The 23,896-nt window shown below is 44.3% G+C and overlaps 1 protein-coding gene across 1 annotated transcript in view; it reads right to left on the bottom strand.

Moving 5' to 3' along the window:
- Positions 1-17,174, bottom strand: part of lancl2 (LanC lantibiotic synthetase component C-like 2 (bacterial)) — an 83,107-nt gene extending 65,933 nt beyond the window's left edge. The window contains exons 1-3 of the mRNA XM_080752164.1: positions 16,962-17,174; positions 3,080-3,197; positions 2,343-2,550 (exon numbers count right to left, since the gene is read on the bottom strand). Coding sequence (XP_080608290.1) covers positions 2,343-2,550; positions 3,080-3,197; positions 16,962-17,153 — 518 coding nt within the window. The 5' untranslated portion in view covers positions 17,154-17,174. The remainder of the gene's footprint in view (positions 1-2,342; positions 2,551-3,079; positions 3,198-16,961) is intronic.
- Between the last annotated feature and the right edge of the window lie 6,722 nt (positions 17,175-23,896).

Here is a 23,896-nt window from a genome sequence, read left to right as displayed (position 1 = left end):
ACACAGCAGCAGCAAACAGGGCAGATCTATCCACGGGTTTCCAACGCCCCATAGTGCATTGCGCAGACGTTGTACCGAGCTTCCGGCGCCGCAGCCGAGTGTGATTTACAAGCTCACAACGGGCTGCATCTGCGACGCGACGTGAGCTTGTATGTCAGCTGTTAAACCGGAAGTGTGGTCCAAATAATCTCCAGTAAACTCCCGCGGAAACAGGTGGATAAACCCAAAACGTGTTCATTACTTCATTTCACTTGCATTCTGGGATTGCAGATCTGTTATGATCGCTGCGCGACACCACACCATGCTTCAACATGCAATACAAATCAGGCTTGTGTCTAAGCACCGCCACGGCTGTAAACCCTTTAGTAATATAAATGCACACAGCATCACAGGGACACTTCATTAACCAGAAAGCATATGGAATTAATAATATCTTACCAGACGAGCTGATCGTCTGTAACAAGGTAAGGTTGTCAACTTGTAGTGCTTAACTCATTGATTGCCATTTTCAAAATGGCCGCCAAGTTCCTCACTGCCACGTTCCTAAATTTCTAGTGCACAGATCAATTTTTAGTGCACGGATCGTGCACGCCCATGCCTAGATGATGCACCATATGTGTAAAAAATCCGCTTGGAAATCCGTTCAGGCATTCACGAGATAGAAGCCTTCAAAGTCAGACAAAACAAACACTGCCACCTTCCTAAATTTCTAGTGCACGGATCAATTTTTAGTGCACGCCCATGCCCATGCCTAGATGTTGCATGTGTAGTACTTTCTAACAGCTTTCAAACAAAAAAAATCACACTCGTGTGAACTGAGCGGTGGAGGCTGTGTGTGTGTGTGTGTGTGTGTGTGTGTGTGTGTGTGTGTGTGTGTGTGTGTGTGTGTGTGTGTGTGTGTGTGTGTGTGTGTGTGTGTGCGTGTGTGTGTGTGTGAATGTGAGTCTGAACAACAGCGCCCCTCCCTTAACATGTGTGGTCAGAAAAGGTTACTGCAGGCTACAGACAGGCATACCCACACACACGGCCACGTATAGGAGCGTTGTGACCACCGCTCAAAAATCCGTTCAGGCATTCATGAGATAGAAGCCTTCAAAGTCAGACAAAACGAACATTTTGCCATTTTGAAAGATGTGTTTGTTATGGGGCTAAACATGCAATTTTGCGATTGCGATCATGCCTAATACATTTTAGGCATTTTTTTTTTCAAAATGGCTGCCAACTCGGGAAACTCGGAATGTGGCAGCCTGGGACTACTGTAATAACTCGGGAAACTCGGGCCTTGGCAATCAATGAGTTAAGTTGATGTTGTTGTTACTGTTGAATACAATCCTCCTCCTCCTCAAGTCCTTGTCAAAATATCCAAGTTTGTTCCACTTTGAATGTACTTTTCTTGGATTTATATAACTTATAACAAACTTGTGGAACTCCGAGCTGTCTTTTAACATCGCAACCAGCCTCTCCAACACAGAGCTCATGCTGCTAACAGAATTACCGTATATCCAACGGTTATGTAAGTGACGTCGTCACAACAACCAAGCTCACTGATTATCCTTGGTCCCTTGGTCCGGCTTCAGTGCCGGGGTGCGTGCAGACAGACAGACAGGGAAGCGCCTGTTCTCTGTTGCTTGAGTGACGTAGCCCGAGGCTCGGCCCGGCCCGATCAATTAGCATTTATTTCAGGCTCTGCCCTACCCGACAACGTCGGGCCAGGCCGGGCCGGGTCGGGCTCGGGCAGAATTTGAGAACTCTTCTCTACATACATTAGGACGGGGTTCCCCAATAGGTGGCCCGCGGGGGGCTACTGTCTGGCCCCCACCAACCCCAGTAATAATGGTGGTATAAGAGCACTAGAGCAGCAACAACACTAGTATATCGTCATTGTTGGGTGGAAACCTCGTATCTCAAAATGTGTATGTTCTTTCACAAAGCCCTAGCTGCTTCATCATACGAGGCCATCGCACAAAAGTAGTGAAAACAGCAGATCTATAAGCACACAACACCTCGCACCGCGAGGCGTTGTGTGGTTGTAGATCGGCTGTTTTTACTAGTTTAAATCATTTTTAAAATGATAAATGCAAAACAAATGGTTTTGGACATACAAGATTTTCACCCGACAACGACGATATCTGAACTGTCACTGGAGTAGCGGGAACGCCACCGTCGCCCCCTGAAATGTTGTGGCCCTCGGCTTGGTACCCTAGACATAATTTGGACCTTGGGGAAAACTAATTGGGGAACCCTGCATTAGGAGCTCAACCAAAGTGATCTCACACTACATTTAGAACCTACAAAAACCCTACTAATAGCTCCAATTATCTGATGACACTAATAACACATACTTGGTCAGACAATCTTCGCTGTCTGCGGTGTTCCCCAGCCTGTGATGGACCACGGCCCCCACCGCTAGGGGCCCCGCGTCTCCGCACAGAAAGGTCACCTTCCGGCCGTTCAGGTTCCTCAGGGCTCTCTTCACGTAATCTAGCGCCCTCTGCAGGTGGGCGGCCTCTTTGGACACGCGGTGCAGCTGCAGGTAGAGCAGTGCGATGCCTGTGGGGCAGATGGCATAGAGAGAAAAAGCTATTGAATTATTTGACGGTATAACCGGTAGGTACATTTTATTTGTATAGCACCTTTCTCAGAGAGAATTCATTAAGTGCTTTACATACAACAGAATTAAAATACAAAAACACAAACACAAAACTGTAAAAGAAAGAAAAAAATATTTTTGAAAATTCTTGAAAAAGTTTCCAAGCACATACTGTAGGAATTTGCGTTGTGAGCATGTAGATCGGCTATTTTCACTATTTCTGCCTCTAATGTTTGACAATTTGGCTAATGTTTAATTTGTCATTTTAGAGGTATTAAAAAGTCCTTAAATTGTCACTTTAGAAATGGGCAGATACCCTCTATATACACTTAAACCTTATGTTGGTATGTTTACTGTTGAGTGAGAAAACAATGTTACACATTAAGTTAATCATCTGGGGACCCCCCAAAATAATTTGGGGACTCCTCAAAATAAACCTCGACCCACAGGTTGAGAACCACTGAGATGATAAGACAGAGCAGAACGGACCTGTCCAGCCGGTGTAGGTGGAGAAATCGTGAGGGTCGGCGGTCTTCAGGCCTTCCTCCATCTGCACCAGGAGGTCTTTGATCTTACTCTGGACTTTCCTCTGGAAGGCAGCGCTCACCTGGAGAAGGAACCAACCCCAAGGATCAACATGTTACTGTACATTCTAAAATGGCTAGTTCCATTCCTTGATTCTGATTGGTTGCTTTCCCTTTAATTGTTGTGGTATGTGAGACTATAACCCAGACCCCTAGAAAGAGAGTTACGACTCTTCCGTCGACTCCCATTGTAAGCGTGGAAAACTTTGGAAGTCGCTAGCTTAGCCTAGCTTACTGGAGCTTGTTCTCATTCTTAGCGAGCCTTTGCTGCTCTTCAGCCCCGTCCGCCCCCATTATAACCGAGGCATTTTCACTCGCTGGTAAGAAGACTAAATTACGTCTTTTTCTCCCTTTTAATAATGTTGTCTACCTTGGAGAGGCCTGTGAATGAGTTAAAAGGGGGAAAATGCCTCGAATATAATGGGGGCGGACGGGGCTGAAGGGCAGCAGAGGCTTGCTAAGAATGAGAACAGGCTCCATGCGACGCCACTTCCGGTCTGCGGCGAGATCAAAGTGTGTCGCCACTCCCCTTACACTGCTCTACTATAACCCACACCTTTAATCAGATTATATCAAACCCAGGTGCGTTATTTCTTTCCACAGTGTTGTGAAGCTAGACTAGAGAACTTGGTTGCAAAGTAACAGGTGTGTTGTTTCTGAAGCCTGGCCGGGAACTACTTTCTTGTAGCTGGGGACTACTTTCTTGCAGAGCAGACCTTATAGTGAATTATTGGTGACATAGAGTAGTTTTAATTGGTACATGTCTATGATTTTTCATGTTGCCATATTGTAACCGTTTTAGAAAAGCAATAAGCCACGCAAGGCTTGTGGTTACCTGTATTTTACACCGGCTGAGAGGGTTGGACTCTCAGCCGGTCGCCTCTTGTGGCTTAATTCTTCAATATGTACGTATTTACGTGCGGAGCAATGATCTTGGTCCATGATAAATCAATAATAACGAATACCATAGACAAGGATTCATCTGTCAAAAGGCTGATAGACAGACTGTTCTGTTCAAATGGAATATAATACCTCTCTACAAATTGCAATAGTATAATGCCAAGTTGTGCTTTGGTACAAAATGGGAAATCTAATTTCTTTTAGAACCATTTCTGTGCTACCTACCGCCCAGGTTACACACCACCTATTATTTCTACCATCTCCCCTTGATACAGCAAGCTAGCAACGGCCCTCTTTTCGCCAATTTGAGCGGCTGCTAGGCTACTGTCTCTTTGAAACGAGCCAAAAGATGGCCATAAACGGCGAGAGGACAGAAAGGCTATGACCCAGTGCTTCTTCACCGGGACCTTATTTCAGGAGATAAATTGCCTTGAATAATTGGTTTATGTTAGCAAGAACCCCAAGCTCTATTCGCCCTTTTTCTGCTGTTTAATAGGCCAGGCTGACGCAGGCTCCGAAGCCTAGGGAACGTACAATTCATATGAAACAACACAAAGATGTTTTTGTTTAGTGTTTTGGTTTTGCCAATGTAGTCATCGCCAATTCCCTCCATGTGTACTGTGATCTCTTTCATCTCCGCTGATACGGATGGGGTCACCACCAGCTGCCTCTTTTTACATGGATGATTCACTGGGAGAGCCTGACGTATGTGGAGGTTCACAATAAAGGCTCATTCATACTCCAGAGAAGGTGAAGAGAAGGTGAAGAGCAGTTCACCGCCGTGTCATTTTCTAAAGTCAGAAAACTACAACGTTATGTCCAGGCCTGGAAATTTGTCATTTTAGGGGCAAGGCCACTTGGCCTTTGGTGTTGTCCATTTGTTGAGGGTACAAAGGCCAAATGCCAGGGCAGGAAGGCCATCAAATAAAACAAGATTTTAGTCCACTGAAAGAATTTGAATCTAAGGGTTAGGGATGATAACCTAATCTGCAGTGAAATAGATCAATTATTGTATTTACAATCTGATGAATCCATGCTCAGCCCTGCTCCAAACAAAGTCACTGGATTCACTGGATTGGTTTAAAAATGGGGACTTGGGGGAGTTAAGATTTCAGAATCTCAACAAAAGACACTGGTGTCTAAATGACAAGAAAGAGACACTGGTGTCTAATGTCTACATATCGACAAGAAAGAGACAGAGGAGAAAGTGGTACAGTCAGCTGGGGCATTAAGGCCGCTGGGGCCTCAGGTCATCATGCCATTGGTTTGAGGGACACAAGGCCAAACTGAGGGGCAACAGCGGCCTTCATGGCCTCCATGAAACCCCGACACATCTCCCTGCTTTTACTTTCCGTCATCACCCCATCACCTAAAAAAGTGAGAAGCTACTCACTTCACCCTAGTATGAATGAGCCTTAGATGTCTTCGTTCTGCTCCCAGTTGAACTGGCACCCTGACCAACGAGTAGGGGTTGCCATTGCCAGTGCCGCCACAAACTCGCAATCCCCAATCGGCTACCCAGTACCCACCCGCTAACACTGACACTCCCACTGTGTTTGTCGGTGTGCCCCGGCCAAGCTGGAGGCCCCACGGTGGGGAATCAAACCTCAGTCTGCAGGAATACTGCAGACTGAGAATACTGCTCAGTAAAACAATCAGTCGGACCCGGGTCAAATCCAGTGACCCCGGAACAGTCGGAACCCGGTCAGATCCACAAGGCATTTCTGGTCACCAGAAATAACTGGTGGGTCTGGCCTGGCGCAATAGTGCTATCCATTATCTTCTTTTCAACTTGATTAATCGAATAACTGAGAAGCCATTTTTGGGGGGATAATTAGTTTTATTGCTTTTTATCTCAAAATATTTCGTTCCAGGGACCCCCCAGAAGCAAAGTTTGAGTTACAAACGTTCGCTTTGAAAATACATATATTCAAAGATGTGCACACATTTTCACGACTTTTTCAAAAATAGCAGATCTACAAGCTCGCAGCACGGCACTCGGTGCCGCACTGTGAGCTTGTATATCTGCTATTTTTCACTGGTTAAAGCATTCAATAATTCTAGGCCTAAATGGGTTAAAATAATTTACTAAATGCACTTTTTATACTTTGTTGTAGAGCAGTACGGCACAAAACAAGACATCTACAAGCTCACAATTGGCTCCAGTAAGTGTGTGTGGGTATATGTATGTGGGGGTGGGGGGGACAGCTTCAAGAAGAACAGGGACCTGACTGGAGTCTGTTTTGTCATTTTGGATCGTGACCAGAGAACACTGCCTCAGCGCTGCGAGCTCACAGACGCAGGAGAGAGGCTGGCACACAGAAGAACAGAACGATGGATACAGGCAGACAAAAGAGAGAGAGCTGGGAGGAACACAAACAAAACGTACTGTTGTTCAGCCTTAACAATAGAATATTCATAAAAGGCAAACACTTCAGCTGTCACTGTTAAGCACTTCAGAAGTTCAGCTGCCACTGTTCTCTCTGTTCTCTCTCTCTCTCTCTAACGTTGATTTGCTGCACACATGAAAGCCCCGCAACCCAACATGCTGGGTTGATTAAACGAGCAACCAGACTAAAGATTTCATACAGTCCTCTCTGACACCGAAAAGTATTTTTGTCTTCAGATAAGTACAACCCCAGGACAACGATCCACTCGTCCTGACTATTAGCCCTCCTGGCCCCGAAACTGTGGAATTAACTGCCCATTGCAATTGCTCACTCCTTAACTTTCGCCGTAGTCTTAAGACTCACCTCTTTAGACTCCACCTTAGCCCATAGCACTTACTAGTGATGCGCGGGCCGACCCGGTGCCCCCACCCGCCCACATGCGGGTGGGTGGGTCAAGGTTTCAGACTCAATTGGCGGGCGGGCGGGTTATCACCACTCTCATGTGCAAAAAAATAAATAAGAATAATCACCTGTTCTTATTTGCCTTTTATTCTTAATAAGAGTAGGCCTATAAGAATACGAATACAACGTTTGAATACGAGCACGAGCGAGTGAGCACAGCAGAAGAATGCACTAACAATTCAGCGCGTGTCGTGTCGCTGATCAGGATTTCACTTATGTCTCTGTCATCCACACAAGTCCGTTTATAAATACTTTGTGTCGGTTAAGTTATATAACCAGCCAGTCAACGGATACGATTTGAAACACAACTTTCGCAAGTGAGACGGATTTTTTGACTGAATGAACCATGCTCACCTCGAGTCGCTCCCATCTCTCCAATCTGGTGATTAATCAATAACCAACAGGATTTAATATTGTCCGTCTTTTGCTGTCTGTTTGAAGTGCGAGGCGCTGTATAAATATGATTGACATAAACCCTGAAACCCCATTCTTACCCCGACGATGCCCCCGTGAAGAATGAACGTCTTTGAATGAATGTCTTTTAGGCTAAACCCCAATTTGAACAACACGTTTATTTAGCCTATGACAATATTGTGCAACTGTAGACCTTTCTGTAAAGCGACTTTGGGTACTTAGAAGAGCCGTATATAAAGATGAGCTATTGTGGAGATGATATACCATCTTTTTTTTAAATGCGGGTTGCGCGGCGGGCGGATTCGTTGATTTATGTATTGTTCTGCGGCTCGGGCGGACGGGTTACGTTCCGTGCGGGCTGTGGGCCGTGCGGGTTATGAAAAAAACCTGACCCGCGCATCACTAGCATTTACCGTAGCACTTGCCTACCCTCAATGACAATACTTCGATGTACAGATTATTGATGTTTTGATTGCTCCCAAATAAACCTCAGATTTTAAGACCCATAAAGGTTATATTATGGGGGTCCGTAGCCTAAATGCATACCATACTGCGAGTCCTTGGAATTAATAACTTTAAAGGTTAAATGACATTCTGTTTTTACCAATCATAAAAGTCTTTGCCCTGGTCCTAAAAACATGTTTTAAAATGTTTAAACTTGAAAATCCACTCCATGGAGCCATGGTGTCTCTCTCTGTTTAGGTGTCATGAAAAACGGTCTGTCACCTGAAATACTCTAAACTCACCACCAGGGGAGCCTCTCTCTCCCACTCATTCTAACAAAATAAATATTAGTAGGCCTATAGTGCAGTAAGTACATGTACTTGAGTACAATTTTGAGTATTAGCCCTAACCCTAACCCTAACCCTTTCCAATTTTCAATTCTTATACTTCTACTCCACTACATCTCAGAGGCAAATGCACTTTATCTCTCCACTACAATCATTTGGAGGCTTTAGTTACTAGTAACTTTGTAGATTTTGATTATTAATACAAATCAATCACTTCAGCCCTTATAGGACAGCGATTCTCAAACTATGGTACCCAAAGTGGCCACACACACACACGCACGCACACACGCACGCGCACGCACATACAGATCTGCGGCCGCCCCGGCTCCAACACACAGAGATGCGTGCTCGCATTTTTTGTTGCTTTCGCACAAGACAGTGGCTGTGACACAGACACACACACAACCATGGCAGCTAAAGAGGCTGAGCTAAGCCCTGGCCTGAGGCATACGCGTCTGCATGATCAGCGGGGAATTGTGTCATTACGAGCCGAGGCGCGGGTGTTTTTTCTTACCCCGGGAACGATACATTACCGGAGCCCTGCGGTTACTATGTACCTTCGCGGAGTTCAATTTAGACCGTCGGCGCCGCGGTAACGTTCAGCTCCGCTCCGCAATGCAGAAAAACGTCATGGTCCTTTCTTTGTAGTTATAGCAACATATTTTGGCTAAATGCCTCAGTTTAGAGAAACACCTATTGCTTGTGTTATAGCGTTTTACTGTCTGCTCGCATTACTGTCTGTCTGTGTGTGTGTGTGTGTGTGTGTGTGTGTGTGTGTGTGTGTGTGTGTGGGTGCGCTGTGCACTGTCACAGCAACGACAGAGTGTCGGTAAAAGGAGGGAGGTTCCACTTAGCTCTACCCCGGGGAGCAGTGCACTGTTAGTCGGACACAGCCGACACAGAGTGTCGGTAAGAAGGAGAGAGGTTCCGCTGTGCGCAAATACATAGCGATTTTAATTATTTCACTAAAGCATAAACAGACTACTTGATATGAAGGATATTGATGTAAATAAGATATTTGAATGGATAAATGTATTTTATATGCCCATATTTACAATTAAAGGACGATATAATGTAAGAGGTCACTTCCTCAAAACTTGGGCTGTGGAGAAATAACTCTATGGGAGAAATACAGACAGGGAGACTGGGAGAGAGGAGGACTGACGACGTATGAGTCCAGTATCCAATGAACTGCGCGTTTGAGACTCATTATGCAGAAACCGGCACAAACAGACAGATAGCAGGAAAACCACTGCATGTCAAAAGTTGTGTTTTTTTTGGTGTAATTGAGGCCAGGGAACATTAAAAAAAGCATAAAAAACTCAAAATTTATTTTTGGATGTCACCACCCCTTTAAGAATTTTTGCTGTACACTCAACTGCTTCACTACTGGACTTGCTACTCGCTATGCCAGTTTGTCTTAGTCCTACTGTATAAAATGTTACCTGCTCTCTTAAAAACTGCTGCAATCAAACAGTACGCCATTATTTTTGGGGCGATTTGTTTCGCTCTCATTTTGAAACAGATTCAACAGAAAGCAGCTTCATGCTGCAATTCACACTAAACGTGTGGGCGGTATGAACGTCTCCGAAAGGAAAACTGTCTCCAAAACTTCACAGAGAGTCCACGTCCAATGGGAGCCCAGCCTTAGTTTTCAGTTTAATAAGTATGCCATGCAACTCTAAAAGACTAATATTGACAAGACAAAGCCTAATTTATTTGAATCCTTAATGAACACACAACTGCATTCTAATAAACTAGTCTTTCTAATTGAATTTCATGTGCTAATTCCATTAACTATGCCGATCAATTAAGCCTAATCCTTTGCACCCTTCAATAGATGGCAGCGTGATTAATCATGTTACCCAAGAGCCAATGATGGATTAAAGGCCATTGTTTACCTGGCGGGTTATTTATGGGTATGCCTCACTTCAGTTTAAAATGTCACTCCCAATATCCTGCATTGCCGGACAAAAAGGCACAGACCTGTATTGCCTTATTTAGTGCTCTGCATTAAGCAAATTAGGCATTAAAAGGTCCAATTAGTGCTATGCATTAATGAACATTGTCTATTCCTTCTAGTATTGAGACACAGTGTGAGGCTCCCTAAGGCCAAGGCTTATGTTTTTTTTTGTGCTAATCAGTCTAAAAGCGCCTATTTTTGCACAGATGTAGACCATGGCATGCTCTAATGATTTAGCTAGGGCGCCCGAGTCGGCAACCTTCGGGGTCGCCACATCGGCAGTGACGTCATTACGTGCGCGTCACGCGTCTCTGACGCATTCACGTTGCCTAGAGACGCATTCACGTCATTGTTCTGGGGTCCCACGGACGCATCGCCTCCATTGGAGTCCACGTTAAAATAATTTACCACGTCGTGAAAAAAATAAAAAATTAAAAAGTCGCCACCATTGTTCATGGGTGAAGGCATGCTACTTTACGCTACGTTAACACAAATGAAATCCGCGTAGAAAGTCTTAAAACAGACGATAGAACTAACGACACTGTGTTTTGAACGCCATTTTGTGTGCCCGTACATGGTCACAGAATTCAATGGGTGCCTGAGTTTTAGCGTAGCACCGGGCCGCTCTCTGACCATAGTGGCACAGCGTGTTAGGTGATGCACCAAAAAGGGTTCCCCCACAGAACGTGTATGGCAAGACACTGCGCTACAGTGCAGCGACATGCGCATTGACAGCGAGCGGTCTCCGAAAATAACTTGGAATAAAAAAAGAAACTTAAAAAGTATCCAATTCAAATATAACTTACAAATGTAAACGTTTGCTGACGGCGTCACGTGTATTTTCCGACAGCATTAAATTCATGATATTGTATTTATTATGCTGAGTGAGTCTGCTCACTGCTCAGACAGCGACCCCGCCTCCTCTCCCCCTGTCCTCTTCATCCTCTTCATTCAATAACAACTGGATACACGCGCTATAGTTTATAGATGTGGTGGACATTGGACAACGTGTTGAAGCCACACAGGTCTTCATTGCGTCTTTACAACAATAGCGACGATTAACGTTGTGGTGAACATGGTCAAATAACCTTTATTGGCTCAACTACAACACGGAGGAAGCAAGCTAGCCTAGCATGTATGCTATCTGAGACAGTATGTATGTAGCCTAGGCTGCCTAACTGTTTGATTGATTATAGCGTTTTCGTGGCGGCGCCGTCCCTGTGGTGGTCCGCCGGGGCCGCGGACCACCGCGGCCGCCTGTGCCTTGCCCTCCCGCATCCATAGAGGGGCGGCACGTCCCTCTATGATCAACCGTTCAAAACAAAAGTAGCCTATCTACAAGCAATCCCAATCTACTGTTTTTGACCCAGTCCACTGGTTCTCTGTACAGCAGAGCAAACACAAGCACGGCAGATAGCATTTCCCCCATTCCATAGAAGCAGTAACAGTACAAACAGGATACATCTCACTGAGAAGATCCATATATTATCGATGTATATAAAATAACAGGTGGCTGTGTTGATTATGAAGACTCGGTAAAAGCTTCTATCTGCGCCCCCAAGTGGTCAACATCCGATATTACCGGTGAACATAACCATAATAACCAATTCAATGCACTTTGTCAAAAATGACATGACGTGTTGAATTTTTGTGGAACCCATAAAATATCCCTGGGACGCATCCGAAAGACACTTCTTAGGTCCCGGGACTCATTACATTAAAACTCATTGAATGCCATTTCAAGATGGCCCCCAAGTACCAGACTGCCACTATCCTAGATTTCTAGTGCACGGATCAATTTTTAGTGCACGGATCGTGCACGCCCATGCACCATATATGCATCATAATTATGTGTAGTACTTTTTAACAGCTTTCAAACAAAAAAATCTGCTTGGAAATCCGTTCAGGCATTCATGAGTTACAAGCCTTCAAAGTCAGACAAAACAGCCATTTTTGACATTTTGAAAGATGTGTTTGTTTGTTATGGGGCTACACATGCAATTTCACAATTGCGATCATGCCTAATACATTTGAGGCATTTTTAGAAATTTTTTTATAAAAAAAAAATTTGAAAAAAAAAAAAATCTTTTTTTTTTTTTTTTTTTTTCAAAATGGCTTCCAACTCGGGAAACTCGGGCTCTGGCAGCCTGGGACTACTGTAATAACTCGGGAAACTCGGGCCTTGGCAGTCAATGAGTTAACATCACTGCATCGGCCAAATCAAGTTGGGCTCCCATTGACTTTCTATACACTACAGGAGGAAGAAAAATCTGCTTTAAGTAGCATGTGAGGGGTCTAACTACTGAATCCATTGCAGGCATTTTGTTTTGCACAAAAAACATTCCTTGGGCTAAAAATGGCCCCCACAAAACTGTGAAAAGTGATAACACATCACTAAACCATCGTTTTGTGGGGCCATTTTAACCCAAGGAGTTTGTTTGTGCAAAACAAATGCTTGCAATGGATTCAGAATCATGACAAACCCCTAGTTAGACCCCTCACATCTATACTATAATTTTGCGAATGTCTGAGTGAGTGTCTGTCTGTCTGTCTGAAACAGCGTTTCTCCTCAGTGGCTGGAGCAATTGATCTGAAATCGCATCACCATTAGCATATGAACACACCTAACATAACTGTGAAGCCCGTTTGTCACTTTCACAAATCGTATGCTGTATATTAGCATTTTTATGGTGTATCTACTATCTATTCTGCATCTAGCATGAGGCACATCTATTCTGCATCTAGCATGAGGCAACATGTTTAACCAGTTCTCTCTGTGTGTGTCTGTATGTGTGTGTGTGTGTGCAGGCAGGCGGGTGTGTGCGCAGGCGGGTGGGCGGGTGGGCGGGCGGGCTGGGGGGGGGGGGGGGGGGGGGGGGGGGGGGGGGGTTGGGGGGGGGTAGCCATTAAACGAAACGGGTATTTCTTACATTGATGCTCCTAACCAGCTCTGTGTGTGTGTGTGTGTGTGTGTGTGTGTGCAGGCAGGCGGGTGTGTGTGCAGGCGGGTGGGTGGGCGGGCGACAGTATCTCTGTAGCCATTAAACGAAACAGGTTTCTTACATTGATGCTCCTACATCATGCAAGCACCAGTTAAAGTTACTTTCCATCCCTCATATACTGTGTGCACAGTGCACATCCCATAACCCACACACTGCACATCATTTTGGAGCTCATATCTTTGAACGGGTAAGGGCTAGTCCTAATTAAAGGGCCAGTTCACCTCTGGGGCAACCATATCTTATTGATGATGAATCAATGAATGAATATCTTAAGAATGATGATGCATTTTGCATCATATGAGTCATCATGCTGCATCATATGATGCAAAATGCATCATCATTCATGCTGAAATACTAAAATATCTCAAAACACAGATTGAACACAAAAAATAACTCAGGATTGTGTTGATCGTGTCCCAAACAACAATAAAATAAGATCTGGTTGTCCGAGAGGTGAACTGGCCCTTTAAAGCAGATGTTTTTCTGGCAATTGTCTTCCTGTAGTATAGTGTTGATGCGAGCCTAGCCTTCCCTAACACAGGCTGATTTTGGTCTAGAGGGGGCGGCTCCACCGGCTGAAAACAGCCGGTGGTTCCTATTGGTTCACGATCTGTGCCATGGCCAGCCTCCCACTTCCTATGCCAGAAATTGCAGCAGGTTACCCCAGGCTTTTATTTTTCTTCCTATCGCCAAAATAAAAGCCTGGGTTTCCGAGGTTAATGCGAGCCCAACTTGATTTGGCTGCTGTGGCGACCCCCGAAGGTCGCCGACTCGGGCGCCCTAGCTAAATCATTAGAGCATGCCCTGGACTACATCTGTGCAAAATTTGCCGCTTTTAGACTGATTAGCACGAAATGACAATTTGTATCTCCCTAAGGCCCCCGACTAGTGGAGCTTGCACGAAAACTAATCTCACCCAGTTTTACACATGTAAACCTGTGATGTGACAATAAAGGTGATTCTGACACTGTTTATGATGTAATCCTACTGCAGGGTTCCCCAACAGGCAGCCCGCGGGCCATTTGCGGCCCGCGGTGGTGGTATAAGAGCAGCAACAACACTAGTATATCGTCATTGTCGGGTGGAAATCTCGTATCTCCAAATTTGTACGTTCTTTCGCAAATCATACAAGGCCGTTGCACAAAAGTGGTGAAAACAGCAGATCTACAAGCACACAACGCCTCGCACCGGCTGTTTTCACTAGTTTAAATCATTTTTAAAATGATAAATTTTGGACATACAACATTTTCACCTGACAACGACGAAAACCGTCGTTGGAGTAGCGGGAACGCCACTGTCGCCCCCTGCAATGTTGTGGCCCTCGGCTTGGTACCCTAGACATAATTCGGCCCTTGGGGAAAACTAATTGGGGAACCCTGTCCTACAGTATACCGTTCTTCCATAGCACTGCCATTGAATGACTGATGCATATCCACGAGTTTCCAACGCCCCATAGTGCATTGCGCAGACGTCTGCACCGAGCTTCCGGCGCCGATTTACAAGCTCACAACGGGTTGCATCTGCGACGCGACGTGAGCTTGTATGTCTGCTGTTAAACCCGGAAGTTTGGTCCCGATAGTCTCCAGTAAACTCCCGCGGAAAATTGTGGATAGACCAGGGGTCGGCAACCTTTTTGAAATGAAGTGAAGTGTTTTTGTTTTCTAGATAGTCAGTGTGCCATGTCAACATTCATTTTAATAACATCACATCAAAATTCTGACATATTTTGATTGTTAGGACATTGTTATAACGATCATTAGACTCGGAGCAATAACCCACATATCTCCCCCCGAATCCCTCCCCACTCAAAGTTCAGAATTTTAATGAATGTAGAATTATGTGCAGGATGTAATTTGCTGCAAATTGGGTAACTTAATGTAATTGACCACGTTTAAAACAATATTTGATTTTAAAACATAAATCCTCTCTCTCACACTTCTTTTTTTTTTTATATAATTTTTATCCCACAATTTTGTAACCCATTTTTTCACCCAGTGCCAATTGCCTAAACTATGTAATCCCGGGCTCTGCTCTCCCTGGCCTCTGCCGCGCCTGGGGAGACAACGGACTGACCTCATGCTTCCTTCAATGCATGAGTAGTCCAAGTTGTTTTCTTTTCACCTGACAGGGGGGATTTCCCCCGTATGGAGGTAGCGCGTGGAAGGAACACGTTATTCCAACCAGTTCCTTTCCCCTCCATCAGGCGGCATTATTCTCTCACACTTCTGCCAGTGTGCCAGTGATCACCCTCCCCTGGGCCAATGTTGGCACCGTGCCTAAGGTTGCCTACCCCTGATATAGGCCGATTTCCTAAGCGACACCATGTAGGGGGCGTCGCCAATACTGCGGTGCGGTTTGGTAATGCAACGCTATTACGCTGGACAGAGTAGACAGCTGTCCATCTGCTCACCTAACTCTTAACATTTTTATTTTTTTTACTTTACAACGAAACGGGGGCTGCTCTCCATTCCGACATGTCTCCATTCCGACATTGACTTCTTATTGTCGGAGTGGCAACATTTCCATAAAGGTCAGGGTTAGGTTAGGTATAGTGTCGGAATAGAGACATGTCGGAATGGAGACATGTAACAGGACGAAACTGTGTCGTTTATGACTGCTCCAACAGACAGTGGGAAAATTCAACTTTGGAGAGGAACTGAATGTGAAATCCACAACAAGCCAATACTTCATGAATAAATGGCTGTGGCTACAGTACAGTTTACATAGATTGAGATGTAAACTGTACTTTACCTATACTTTTGTGAGAAAAGTACAAAAGTATAGGTATAACAATGTACTGAAAGTACCTAAAGTAAAAGTACAATGTGACACGTTGTGAGCTTGTAGATCGGCTATTTTCAAACAGCCACGGTATAAAATAGGGCTAAAGTGGTTTATTTATGTTTTATGATATTATAATTTATATCTACAAAGTAACTAGTAACTAAAGTTTTCAAATAAATGTAGTGGAGTAAAAGCACAATATTTGGATCCGAGATGTAGTGGAAGTATAAGTAAATGTATTGGAAAGTGGAAATAATCAAGTAACATACAAATACCTCCGTTACATTACTTAGTTACTTTACACCACAATTACAACACCAGAGGCAGCGCCACAGATCACGTTCAACCCAGAGTCAAATCAAAGAAAGGGTCAAACTCATTCTTCTGCTATACCACAAAAATGTGGAATGCCTTACGCCCTTACCGAAGGTCTTAAAGGAGTGTGGATCACTAGCATCCTTTAAAATCGCCCTGAAAAACCACTTACAGGCAGCAGCCGTCCGCAACTGGGAATAAATACAAATCTAGCCCAGCCCAGCCCTACCCTGCCCCTTCTTTGTATATACTTTCTGTTTGCCTTACTGTTTCTTGTTCTTTCTTTTTTTTCTGACTATATCTACTGCATAGTACTGTGTTCTATTCGTCTGTCATTTTATATGAGATACTTAAAGTGTGGTTCCTGTGGAAATAAGCCTCGGCTTTCTAGGATCTCCTTTTAGTTGACCTTGTACCAGTGATTTGTACTGTCATGAAACTGTACTTTTTTCTATTGCAAACTTCTAATAAATTCTTCAATCAATCAATCAATTCAATGTTATATGAGATGCTTTAATGGTTTCCTGTGGAAATAAGCTTAGTCTTTTCTAGGATCTCCTTTTAGTAGACCTTGTAACAGTGAACTGTACTGTCATGAAACTGCACCTTTTCCTATGCAAACTTCTAATAAAGTCTTCAATCAGTCAATCAATCAATCAATCAAACAAACCACTGCTGACAGAACACTTGACTGCTGCGTAGCAGTTAGCTTAGCACTATGATAAACATTCAGGTGAACGTGGGGGTTTTAAACACCAACTCTCACCTTCCCGTTGGCGTCAAAGGGCTCATTGCAGCCCGCAGCGTCCTCCCCCTCCTCTCCTCCCGAGCCTGAGGCCGAGGAGACCAGGCCTTGCTGCTGTTCGCAGTCCGGGTAAGGGTTTATGAAGGAGCGTTCCTCCATCTCTGCCTCGCTAGCAGAGAGCAGCTTCAGCCTCTTGGACATGTTATCTCCCATGGCAACGGGGGCCCGGCAGGGACAAAAACAAAAAAACTGTACGGGAGCGCTCCTGCTTGAGTTGACGGGACGGGATGGGAGGATAGAGCGCGTTTTTAAAATGATGATGTTGTCCTGGAACTCTGCATGTTGTGTGGGATTTGTCTGGGGGAGAGAAGGGAGTGAAAGGAGAGGTTTGCTAACATTTTAGTCCATTGGCACTGAAGTGGCAGCTGCCATAGCTTGCCATACCCAATTGACGCCTCTGCACTGACCCATTTGTGGGTCGACACAAGTAAAAAAATAGATATAATAATAATAATAATAATATATAGGTCTATATATTTTTTTCTTTCTTTTTTCTTTCCAAAAGATAAAGCATTTGAAAAACTTTTTTTCCTCCTCTAAATTGTCCTCCCAAAAGAATTTCATGAATATAGCCTACATATACAGTATTTATTTACCGTATTTGTATTTAGTTTATTTTAGTTTATTGTATTAATTAAGAATTCTGTTCATCTAACGAAACACTTTATTATGTACTGAAAATATCTGGTCTATGTTGTGTGTATCTGCTAAAAAAAAGTTTGGGAACCATTCAGTCAGCCATTTATTTGACTTGTATAAGGAGATAAATGTTTGGAGAAGTGGAAAGAAAGGAACACCTGTGGAGAAACTTCAGCCAATGTCACCTTGAACAGGCTATACCTCACAGAGGCTGGAGGAGCAATAAGCCGAGTTATTAGTATGATGTGTGTTCATTTAAATTAAAATAGAATCCAGGCCTTTCTTTCTGAAGAATTGAGAAATAATAGGCTATAAACGCCCTGATTATTTTCATTAACGCCAGATATGTAGCCTATTGGGTTGGCTCGTTGTGCAAATTAGCCTAAGTAAAAAATATTATATGATGAAAGCAGACAATTAAGCAAATGTGAATTATTGTACAGTGTATAGCTAAATTGCTGCTAATCTGTCAGTGCATGCATGGATCGTTGTTTATTCGTAGTCAACTGCACTAATAAATATAGCCTACCTCCAAAAATGAACAAACAGCCACACGGACAGGCTTACCAATACATGCTGCAATAAGCCTTCATAGACCTTCTATCTATCCAGCGGTGCTTGTCGTCGATGCAGATGCGGTGGCACGGCAGGACGCAGGAGGAGCAGCTCTCAACAGCAGCATATGATCCCCATTCAGTCCTGTGTTCTTTCTTTTGGCTTTATATTATATCCACGAAAACGCACAGCCTCGTCGTATCACTGTGCATGCTGCTGTATTGTATTATAATCTCTCTCTCTCTCTCTCTCTCTCTCTCTCTCTCTCTCTCTCTCTCTCTCTCTCTCTCTCTCTCTCTCTCTCTCTCTTCTCTTCTCAGGCACAGAGACGATCATTCAGGAATCCTCCCATCTCTCTACGGTCTGTGTCAGTGGATGTCCCCCCATATGCAGCCCAGCCCAGCCCCCCTACAGCCCCTCCAGTCCACACACACACACACACACACACACACACACACACACACACACACACACACACACACACACACACACACACACACACACGACCACCCCCACCACACCACCAGCCAAGACGAGGCAGAGTGGACGGACGGACGGACGGACGGACGGACGGACGGACGGACAGACAGACAGACAGACAGACAGACAGACAGTTTTCTATTATAAATATGCGTTCTTCTTTGACCGAATTCGTGTCTACTGTGGGCTGCTACGACTCCAGGAGCGAGCAGATGGTGTGCAGATGGAATGTGTGTGTGTGTGTGTGTGTGTGTGTGTGTGTTTGTGCGTGCGCGCGCGTGCTTGCGTGCGTGCGTGCGCGTGCGTGCGTGTTGCAGCCGACTGCTGCACAGTCGAGGATTAGGCAATTGAATTCAGACACCACAAATCCTCAATTTCAAAGTGCTCTTCTGTCAAGGAAAGTCATGGGAATTCGAGTTGAATTCACAATGCACTTTCCAGACCAGTGATAGATAGATAGATAGATACCTTTATTATCCCAAGGGGGAAAATGTGTTGCCCAGAGGCAGCACAGCAGTATAAGGTTATTTACAAAGTTACAGAGAAGTATGAAAAAGATAAAAAGAAAAAACAAGAACAGAGTACAGTAAGTACAGTAAGAGCAAGGTACAACAGGAAAGGGAACGAATAATATATATACATAAAGTGTCTTAAAGCACGACTATCAAAAAATAATACAGTGCCCAAATCAAAGTGACCATACAGTCAATGCTAGTTAGTGCAACAAGTATCTCTACATCAAGTCAAACACAAGCAGAAATACTAAAAGAAAAGTGCAGGCTTTTAACATTTTGTGTAAGTGTAACACTTTTATATTGAGATCTATTTTGTGTTATTGTGCTTATTATTTTTTGTAGGGAATGTGTTCTATACTGTTTTGTGGGGTTTATGAGTAGGCCTAGAATAGAACTGACAGTTGTTGGTACCCTGGATGGAGGGAAGTTCACCACCACTGATGATCTGTTTAAATTCTCTGTGAATGAAGGCGCGAACACATATGGCGAGTTGTTAAGAGTGGAATAATACGCTGCCTATCGCAGCATTTCCTGCCGTTCCTTTGAACTTAACACTTAAGTGGTGCCGGTTTTCCAGCGTTTAGGACGACCGAAGCGCCATTGAGCCGCTGCTGACGCGCATGCTCCAAGCTCATATTCAACGCATGGGGTTCAGCACTGCTCAACTGTCACCCTAGCCTGATTTCAGGGACTTTGACTTTCCCTAAACCAAGCACTACAGATCAAAGCAAAGCACCTCGTCTTCTGATGATGACGGAAGATGATGACGTCGCTTGAAAAACTGGCCGCGGATTGGTTATTCTTTAAACCCACCCCCACCCCGTGCGCTTATTGGAGGAGCCGTCATTTCGGACGGGAGAAAGCGCTTATTATGAACACAATTCCAGACCAGAGAAACAGTCCACTCTGAGAGTGGGCGGGTCTATGGGCCCGGTAGTGACAGGCACTAACCAGAGTTGTCTAATCAGAGAGTTCTGCCACTGCGGGGTCAGAAACAGCGCTGGTCACGTGGTTCATTGTCACTTTACACCTCATAGACTCAATTCATTATGGAAATGTCCGGTTCACGGTTTGTCACTATACGCCAATAGATGTGTGCGTAGAAGACCTGGCCCCATGAAGTGAACGGGAGTGACGACACTCTCTCCATACAACGCTCTGGCACTAACCAATGGGACAAACCGTCAGCGAACTTGTCTACTAGGCAGTCGTGGATTTTCACAGTTCAAAGAAATGTTTTACATCTTGCAGACATCGCATTAACATTTGTGGAACAGCCCTGGAGTTTCAAAGGGCAGAATGTAGGTTAAAGTATTACATTTGGCCCAAGGAACTATGAATGCTTAAAGTCTGTCACATCTACTAAGGACATACTTGGTAAACAATTAACCCTTTTTGTGCCGATCCCGAACAAGTTCGGCTTTTTTTCAATACAATACAATATCTTTGTATGCTATTTTACTTACCCTGAGCTGCTTGTAGAGATGTGGGTGGTCCTGGCTCGTCCTACGCTTCCCAACGACCGAGTCTAGATGGTCCGACGATTTATTCCATTGAAAATGGTTTAACCCCCCCAAAAAAACTCAATCTATATACTGTCGGCGGCACGACGTATTCCGGGGTGCCGATCCCGATCTAGATCTTTTTCTCTGAACTGTGTTCCCAGGGCAGCGACAACGTTTTATTTACGGCTAAATCGCCGAAAATCGATCTTCTAAATGAGTGTTAGCCTATAGCCTTCCTGTAGCCATCTTCATCCGGGTCTTTTTCATCACATGCACAAACGTGACCACGCACGTCACTGCTACGTGAGTCCCTGTATGTTGCAACGCTCAGTCTATGAGAGGGACCCTGGCCACTCAACAGACTTTGGCACCCCCAAGTGGCCCGGCACAGTATGAGTTAACATGCTTCTGGTGCATTGGTCTATGGTGTCTTTACCCCATGTACATAGCGAGAAAATAGCAAAAGAATAAATAGTCATCAGCTGCAGGTCCTCAACAATCAAGACTAGGCTTTTGGTCAGTGGGCAAAGTTTAACAAACTCTATTAGCCCTATTCACGGCCTACCCACTCAGCAAATTTCTCAGCAACTTCCTGGTGCTGACGTCAGTTTAGATGGGGAAACTATAACAGAAATAGCTGGACTTAAAGCCAACAAATCATTATTTCGAACGGTAAAGTAAATTATAATGCTTTGTGCCTTTTACTATCGTGTGTTCTTGATCATGCTAGCCGTATTTTATACTTTACTATTCGGAAATTGCATTAAATTTGCGATTTCTGTGTTAACTCTATGGTTTTACCCTTCAAAACGTGACTTCAGCACCAGAGGGATGCTGAGATGCTGAGTGGGCGGGCCGTGAATAGGGCTAATTCAAAACAGAAATCATTAAGAAATCAATGCAATGATCACAAAATAAAACCCACGCAAAAATACAAAACAAATCACACAAATGCATAATTAAGTTATGCAGATGTTTAACAATAATTTAACTCTTGAGAGCGTAAAATGAAGCCAATTTGGTTTCATTTTACTTAAGAGTTAAAGATCTAATAAGGGTTCATTTGGTTACAAATTCTCCATTATTTAGCTGGGGACCACCTGGAACCTCCTCGAGGACCACTGGTGGTCCCTGGCCCACTGATTGAGAACCACTGCTCTACTCGTTCTAATCTTGTGCACTTAAATTAAGCAATACCCAACGTCAGCTTTGGTTGGCTTTCCCCTTTGTCATGCAGCCTTCTGGTTGGTCCCTGACTGACCAACCAGCAGGCTCTGTCTGCCTTGTCCCGCCCTGGTTCCGCCTTCTTTATGCTGAATTTGCTAAAACGTAATTTTTGGAGAAATAAAAACATTTAAAAACATGCTGAGTCACTATGCTGCCACTGAGCAGCTCCATTTTACTGAAACCAAGTTTGAAATTAGAATTTAACACACAGAATAACAATCCGAAGCAACTGAATTAAAATGGTAGTGGATGGAGTGGCCACCGAGTGTCCCACCAAGACACAGCAACCAATGGGTGTGAAGAGGGACAGGACAATGGGTGGGACTTGACAAAGGGTGAATTGTCATCACATTATTGCACAATGTGACAGGTACAGTGTGGCTGGACTGAGCGGCGTCAAACTTTGCAAGCTCTCTCCCAGTAGACCCTCTACTCCAAATCTTTGGTCTCATGGTGGCGCTATAACAGACCACTTTCTATTTTGGCCTCTTGAAAGGCAGCATGCGATTAAAGCATTGATGCAATAAAATACAATCTCCGGATTCTTTGGACCATGATGCAACTCTCCATATAGGCCACGCCCATTTCCGCCTAACCATTTATATTTCTTCAAAACACACGTTTTGCTGCCTACAACTCCTACATGGCCCTACATACGTAGGCCTATTAAACATGTATTGCCTGTCAAAATTGTTTTGAATAACAAATTAAAGGGTCTCTACGCTACGTGGATAGTTTGTAACAGAAACATGAGTATTTCCCCAACAAAATAGGTGCAAATGATCTTGTGAGTCATGTGCCAAGCACTGTCAAATGGTATTTTGATATCCCACAATGCAACATCAAATCACATATTGAGGGGCCTACAATTATGCACCAAAGGCTCTTTGTGCCACAAGTGCCTAAAGTCGCACTGTATGTTGAACACATGTTATTGCCATTCACCACCCCACCCTGCTTCCTCACACCCTGATGGCCATAACCCATGACTTACACATCCCTGGCTATTTTGCATTGCAGTATACACTATACGCACATCTCCATTCTGTGGTACCTTTGTGTTTGTGTCAGCTGTCCTAATGCTCTCAAAGGCGTGTACAGGGCTGACATTGGAACTAATAATAAACATTTTGTTTAAGAAAACATGCAGAAGCTCATGCATAGATTGAATATGCTGTGTTACCTCTGTCGTATTAACTGCTCAGTCTGCATTTTCTGTGGATTCTGGGGTGGATGTGCTGCAGGCACGTGCACACATAGACATCAAAGGGGGCTTGAGCCCCTGCCCCTTTATCTGTCTGTAAAAAGTGCCCTCTCCAGACCATGAATGCAGTTTTTACTGTGGTGAAAGAAAAGCAAATGCCCTCTTTCCATGCCATACCTGAAGGCAGCATTCAAGAGAATTGCCTTGTCCAAAATCCTGAACTTGAATGCAGCATCTTATGTTGAAAGAATTGCCCTCTGTGTAGAAACTAGAAATCCATGCCGTACACCACATCTCCAGTATTCACTTGATAATGCATTTAGTGTGGTATAAGTACCGAAAATAGCCGACCTCCAAGCTCACAACGCGTCGCACTGCGACACGTTGTGAGCTTGGAGGTCTATATTTTCACCAAAGGCCCTTTTAGAAATGTCAGCCCCTGTCTCTCTAACATTCTCTGCACGTCCCTGGTTGACATGGACAGGAGCAGTTGGCTCTGTGGCTGCAGAGAAGTTCAGCTTCAACATGACTGTCTAAGCTGGGGCATTGTTTGTTCTTTATCAGGGTTCCCCGATTAGTTTTCCACAAGGGCCGAATTATGTCTAGGGTACCAAGTCGAGGGCCACAGCATTGCAGGGGGCGACGGAGGCGTTCCCGCTACTCCAGTGACAGTTCAGATATCGTCGTTGTCGGGTGAAAAGCTTGTTTGTTCAAAACCGTTCGTTTTGCATTTATCATTTTAAAAATTATTTAAACTAGTGAAAACAGACG

The sequence above is a fragment of the Nannobrachium achirus genome, assembly GCF_963921795.1.
Source record: "Nannobrachium achirus genome assembly, chromosome: 21".
NCBI classification, from domain to species: Eukaryota; Metazoa; Chordata; class Actinopteri; order Myctophiformes; family Myctophidae; genus Nannobrachium; species Nannobrachium achirus.
The sequence above is the reverse complement of the archived record's forward strand: the minus strand, read 5'-3'. Positions and strand labels throughout refer to the sequence as shown.